The sequence below is a fragment of the Entamoeba dispar genome, genomic scaffold (assembly GCF_000209125.1).
Source record: "Entamoeba dispar SAW760 scf_1105229463149 genomic scaffold, whole genome shotgun sequence".
NCBI classification, from domain to species: Eukaryota; Evosea; order Mastigamoebida; family Endamoebidae; genus Entamoeba; species Entamoeba dispar.
The window spans coordinates 1-5,722 of record NW_001855548.1 but is presented as its reverse complement, the minus strand read 5'-3'; the positions used below and the strand labels follow the sequence as shown (position 1 = coordinate 5,722).

The 5,722-nt window shown below is 25.9% G+C and overlaps 5 protein-coding genes across 5 annotated transcripts in view, besides 8 other annotated features; 4 read left to right on the top strand and 1 right to left on the bottom strand.

Moving 5' to 3' along the window:
• The window catches only part of EDI_082300 (cation-transporting ATPase, putative), a gene marked incomplete at both ends in the record, with an annotated part of 969 nt that extends 944 nt beyond the window's left edge, over positions 1–25 (top strand). Inside the window, one exon of the mRNA XM_001733472.1 lies at positions 1–25. This exon is cut by the window's left edge and continues 944 nt beyond it. Within this exon, the coding sequence (XP_001733524.1) occupies positions 1–25 (25 nt within the window).
• Positions 26–57: 32 nt separating this feature from the next.
• EDI_082290 (cation-transporting ATPase, putative) lies at positions 58–2,247 on the top strand (the record flags this gene model as incomplete). Its single annotated transcript, XM_001740688.1, has 1 exon — positions 58–2,247. One exon carries the CDS (start codon positions 58–60, stop codon positions 2,245–2,247), a length of 2,190 nt encoding a protein of 729 aa, XP_001740740.1.
• Positions 2,243–2,302: a sequence feature (AT_rich).
• A 91-nt stretch (positions 2,303–2,393) lies between these two features.
• EDI_082280 (casein kinase II subunit beta, putative) lies at positions 2,394–3,130 on the top strand (the record flags this gene model as incomplete). The annotated part of the gene is made up of 2 exons (XM_001740687.1): positions 2,394–2,789; positions 2,837–3,130. The coding sequence occupies 2 exons, from the start codon at positions 2,394–2,396 to the stop codon at positions 3,128–3,130; spliced, it is 690 nt and encodes a 229-aa protein (XP_001740739.1).
• Positions 2,795–2,828: a sequence feature (AT_rich).
• An 89-nt stretch (positions 3,131–3,219) lies between the features above and the next one.
• Positions 3,220–3,277: a sequence feature (AT_rich).
• Positions 3,278–3,289: 12 nt separating this feature from the next.
• EDI_082270 (uncharacterized protein) lies at positions 3,290–4,165 on the bottom strand (the record flags this gene model as incomplete). Its single annotated transcript, XM_001740686.1, has 1 exon — positions 3,290–4,165. The coding sequence occupies one exon, from the start codon at positions 4,163–4,165 to the stop codon at positions 3,290–3,292; it is 876 nt and encodes a 291-aa protein (XP_001740738.1).
• Positions 3,991–4,029: a sequence feature (AT_rich).
• A 76-nt stretch (positions 4,166–4,241) lies between the features above and the next one.
• Positions 4,242–4,264: a sequence feature (AT_rich).
• Positions 4,265–4,452: 188 nt separating this feature from the next.
• Positions 4,453–4,553: a sequence feature (AT_rich).
• A 321-nt stretch (positions 4,554–4,874) lies between these two features.
• Positions 4,875–4,911: a sequence feature (AT_rich).
• Positions 4,912–4,965: 54 nt separating this feature from the next.
• Positions 4,966–5,027: a sequence feature (AT_rich).
• Positions 5,028–5,341: 314 nt separating this feature from the next.
• Positions 5,342–5,650, top strand: EDI_082260 (uncharacterized protein; the record flags this gene model as incomplete). The annotated part of the gene is made up of 1 exon (XM_001740685.1): positions 5,342–5,650. One exon carries the CDS (start codon positions 5,342–5,344, stop codon positions 5,648–5,650), a length of 309 nt encoding a protein of 102 aa, XP_001740737.1.
• Positions 5,651–5,722: the final 72 nt, after the last annotated feature.

The following is a 5,722-nucleotide window of genomic DNA, read 5'->3' as shown; positions in this document are numbered from 1 at the left end:
CCAACTCCATTACAAGAAAAATTAGATGAACTTGCAGAACAAATTGGTAAACTTGGAATGGGATGTGCTATTATTGTTTTTACAATTCTTTGTATTTATTGGGTTATGGATGCAATTAATTATAAACCAATTCTTATTTGTGATAACGATCCATGCAAACAATGGACTGAAGCAAGTAAAGCAACTCATAACTGTGAACTTGTTGGATTTAATTGGATGCATTTAGCTTCTATTGTTGAGTACTTAATTACTGCTATTACTATTGTTGTTGTTGCTGTTCCTGAAGGACTTCCATTAGCTGTCACTATTTCATTAGCTTATTCAATGCAACAAATGATGGCAGATAATAATTTAGTAAGACACTTAAAGGCATGTGAAATTATGTCTAACTGTAGTAATATTTGTACAGATAAGACTGGAACGTTAACCGAAAATAGAATGACTGTTGTTAGAGGATGGTTTGGAGGAGAAGTTATGGAAAGAGACAAACCATTAGATCTTAATAATACAAAACTTGGTGAAGAAGTTTATAATAATATTTCGTGTAATAAATCAATTTCATCTGCTGTTTATATGGAAGATGGAATTCTTAAGACTATTGGAAATAAAACTGAATGTGCACTTCTTGGTTATTGTTTAAAACAAAATATTGATTATGAAGCTCGTTATACTAAATTGTCGTCACTTATTTACCAACAATTTGCATTCTCATCAGCAAGAAAGAGAATGTCTACAATAGTTTATAATGAAGATAACACTCTCCATATGTTCTTAAAAGGTGCTCCAGAAGTTATTCTTTCTAAATGTTCTAAATATATGAAAAAAGATGGAACTACTGTTATTTTAACTGAAGATGATCGTAAAATACTTTCAGATTTCCAACTTTCATGTGCTAACCAAGGAATGAGAACATTGTCATTAGCTGTTCGTGATTTATCTCCAAAAAATCCATCTAATTTAAATGAAAAATATGAAGAATCTCCAGAAGAGGACTGTACTTTATTGTGTGTCTTTGGTATCGAAGATCCATTAAGACCAGAAGTTATTGATGCAGTAGCAAGTTGTCATAGAGCAGGCATTACTGTTAGAATGGTTACAGGAGATAACATTGCAACTGGAAGATCAATTGCTAAACAGTGTAACATCATTGAGAATGAATCTGATTTCTGTATTGAAGGACCTCAATTTGCTAAACTTACAGATGAAGAAGTTGATAATATTATTCCAACATTAAGAGTTATTGCAAGATGTTCACCACAAGATAAAAAAAGACTTGTTAATAGACTTATTCTTCAAGGAGAAGTTGTTGCAGTTACAGGAGATGGAACAAATGATGTACCAGCATTGAAAGAAGCTGATGTAGGACTTGCTATGGGTATTAGAGGAACTGATGTAGCTAAACAAGCATCAGATATTGTTATTTTAGATGATAACTTCAATTCAATTGTTAAGGCTGTTATGTGGGGAAGATGTGTTTATGATAATATTAGAAAATTCCTTCAATTCCAATTAACTGTTAATGTTGTTGCTCTTGCATTATGTATTATCGGAGCTATTACTAAGATGGGATCCCCATTAAAAGCACTTCAAATGTTATGGGTAAATATGATCATGGATACATTAGCTGCATTAGCACTTGGAACAGAAAAACCAACACCATCTCTTTTAAACAGAAAACCATTTGGAAGAAAGGCATCTCTTCTTTCAATTAATATGCTCAGAAATATAGTTACACAAGCCATTTATCAATTATTTGTTCTTTTATTCTTATTGTATTGTGGTAGATATATTTCATTCCTTAATGCACCATGTGCTTATATAAACCATGGTGATTTTGGACAATATGAATGTGCTGATCATAAATTGCATACTATTAACGATATTGAAAAAGATACTACTACTATTCAAACAATGATTTTCAATGCTTTTGTTTTCTGTCAAATATTTAATGAAATTAATTCAAGAAAAGTTAATGGAGAAACTGATGTATTTGAAAATATCTTCTCAAATTATATGTTTGTAGGTATTGTTTCAATGACAATTATTGTCCAAACTCTCATTGTTGTATTTGCTGGTCCAATCTTCTCAGTATCTCCATTCCCAGGAATTGGAGTTATTCAATGGATTACATGTCTTGTTCTTTCTAGTTTATCTCTTGTTATAGGACAATTTGCCATTAGATATCTAACAGAACCAAAAATCCTTCAAATAAAAGAAAAGCTCTTTGGAAGGACTAAGAGTGATTAATATCTTTTTTATTTATAAAAAAGTAATATGTCTTATTTTTGTTATTTTTTTTAATGTTTTTCTGTATTAAAGGGTTTTTTATTTCATTTACTTTAATATTTTTAACTTAATGAAAGTTCTTTCAAACTTAAAATTATATATGTGAAATGGAAGAGAGAGGAAGACAAACAAATCAAAGTTTCAACGATGACTCTTCAGAAGAATTAGACAATTCTTTTGATGAAACTTGGATTGAGTCATATTGTTCATTAGATGGTAATGAATTTTTGTGTGAAGTTGATCAAAATTTTATTAGTGATGAGTTTAATTTATATGGTCTACGAGCATTTATCGAACATTATGAACAAGCCCTTGATATTATCTCTTCTAAAACAAAAATACAAAGTTATGATAAAAACATTCGTGGACAGTTAATTATTGAAACCAAATTATTATATGGTTTAATTCATCAAAGATTTATTGTAACTGGATCAGGTTTAAAAAGGATGTATGAAAAGTTTAGAAGAGGTGAATTTGGAGCATGTCCAAGAGTATTATGTGATGTTTGTTTATTTAATTATTATTAAATAGATAAATATTTACATAATAGAATCACGCTGTTTTACCTATTGGTACAAGTAATATTCCTTATTTAAGTAAAACAAAATTATTTTGTCCTCGTTGTGGGGAAATATATTCTATCCCAGATGGTTGTTGTGGTTCCAATTTAGATGGTGCATATTTTGGAATGACATTTCCTCATTTATTGATGTTAAATGTCTCAGGAATAAAAAAAGCAGATAAATTTAAACCAACAATTTTTGGATTTGAAATAGCATCTTCTTCTGCACCATCAGGAAGATACAACCCAACACGAGACTCTTTTTTTGTTGTTAAGAATTGAGTCAATTGTAAATTGTTTGGTTATTTATTTTATATTTAAGTTACAAATCACATACAAATATGTTCTTTTTTATGAAGTACAAGAAAATGTTAATTTTTATAATTTTCTTTTTCTTTAATAAATTATTGATATATAAATTAATATAAACTACTTTCTCAATTAAGACCATTGCACTGCTATTAAACATTCAACTTTGAATCTCTTAGGATAATAATTTCCAGTAAATAATTCTGCACCAACTTGAGTAGTATCGTTATAATATTTATTAAATGAAGGAATGATATATGACCTGTCATTACTAATAATTGAGAAACAATTAGCTATACCAAATACACTATCATTGTCATTACTTATTCTAAACCCTAAATCCCCTTGTTTTCTTTCTATTTTTATTGGATTAAATCCTTTACTATTATTTAACGAAAATACAAAAAATTCTTCTGGTCCTTGGGTATATTCAAAGTCATTTCTTTTACAAATTGGAATACAACTTCTTGTAAATCCACCAAAAATATTATTTTTATTATCAAATACAAATACCATAAGGTCTTTTGTTCCAACAATTTTCTTATTTAAATGTTCACAATTTAATCCTTCATAATTTGAGTTATAAAGAACTTTAAATGCTCGTTGTTTAGTCCAGCTTTTTAATACCTTTTTATATTTTTCAATAGAACTTAATTCTTTACTACTAATATATTTTGATAATTGTGTTGAAGAATTTATTGATGTTAATTGAAAATTAACTGGACTTAATGATAGTTCACTTTCTGAATGACATGGAGGAATAATTGTTGCACATGCAATCATTGGTGTAATACTTTCGTTAATTTGTGTTGTTTCATCTTCACTTACTTCAGAAATATTTTTATTAATTTTCTTTAATTGTATATTTTTAAGTTCTTCATCAGTTTGCTCTATTTGTTTATACAATTTCTTTAGAATACTTATAACACCTTTCATTAAATCAACTGTAATACTTCCTTTCTCTATATCCTTTTCAACATTTTCAAGCATTTCCTTGATTGTAGTCATCAATGTTTAATGAACAAGATTTAATTCTTAGTTTATAAAAATAAAGAAATTTCCCCTCTGAAATTACCACTTTTTCTTTTTTTTATAAAATTATTAATTGAATGAGTTATATTATTTACATTATTCTTTTGTTTTGTCAGTAATTTATTGTTGGTTTTTTCTTCACATTTATAATTTTAAATAAAGAGAATTTTCTACTAATTTTTTTAGTTGGATGAATCCATTATGTTTTCTGAAACAATGATTTTTTTTAAACTACAGAATAACGAATTGAAAAAATCTTTAACAAAATTTAAATTAAAAATATGATTGATTTTTTTGTACTTCATAATTTTTTAATAATTAATAAATCATTCTATTTTATTCAATACTATAAATTAAAATAAATCGCGAATAAAGATGACAAAACGAAGAAATTTATGAATTAATCAGTTTAAACGTTAATTGTTAATACTGTCTTTCTATTTTTCTTTCCAATTTATTTCAATAAAAGATACATTTTTTATAAACACCTATAAAATAGTATTACAAAATAATATGTTTTTACTATCATATCATTTTTAGGTTGTGTAAGGTTTATTACCCACCTATTTGTTAAATTTCTTTTTATATTTATAGCCTTCTATCATAATAATTTTTTATTACCTCTTTCTTCTCTTTCTCTTCTGTTTATTATTATTATTGTTTTGTAGCAGTATATAAGAATAACTATTTTTTTTTTAAATTTCAATAAATCATATTTTTTTCATCAGAGTCAATTCAAAGCACTTAACTACGGTGCATTATTTTTGGTTATTCTCTATTATTTTATTTTTATTAAAATATTTCTAAGAAAATAATGAAAATAATATTGTATAATATACAAGTTATACATGTATTAATTATACTTTAAAATCAAATGTATTAGAAGGAAATTACAGTAATTATTCATCAATTATTATTTCTATTAAATATCTTTCTTTCAGTTCAGTAAATATTTTAAAGTAATTAAAGTCACTTGATAATTAGAAGAAATAAACATCGTAACTGGGATCTTACTTTGGAATATTGAAATAAATGTTGAACTTCATTTAATTAATATTCCATATTCATTTAAAAATGTTTAATTTGAATTTTCCAATGAAAATATTCCAACAAGAATAACTAGAAATCTTAGTTAGTTATCAGTTCGTTTATATGATAATATTGATTATCATTATCATTTACCTACTCAAAGTACTTACATCAATTCAAATATTACTATTATTTAATATTAATGATGTTTGGTATTTAATATTATCATATGATGGAACAATTAATAAAGTAACATCAACCACATCAAATGATAAGTGTTTCAATCAAAATATAATTGAATTGTTTGTTATTATAATGATGTTAGTTTCAATAATACATATCAGATTGCTTACATATATTTACAAAAGATGGTTTTTAATTCATTTATTGGAAGTATTACTCTATCTTTATTATCTTTATCTAATTAATTAATAACTATATTATAAGCAAACAATTATTATTAGAAGTTGTTTGCTTATAATATAGTTATTAATTAATTAGATA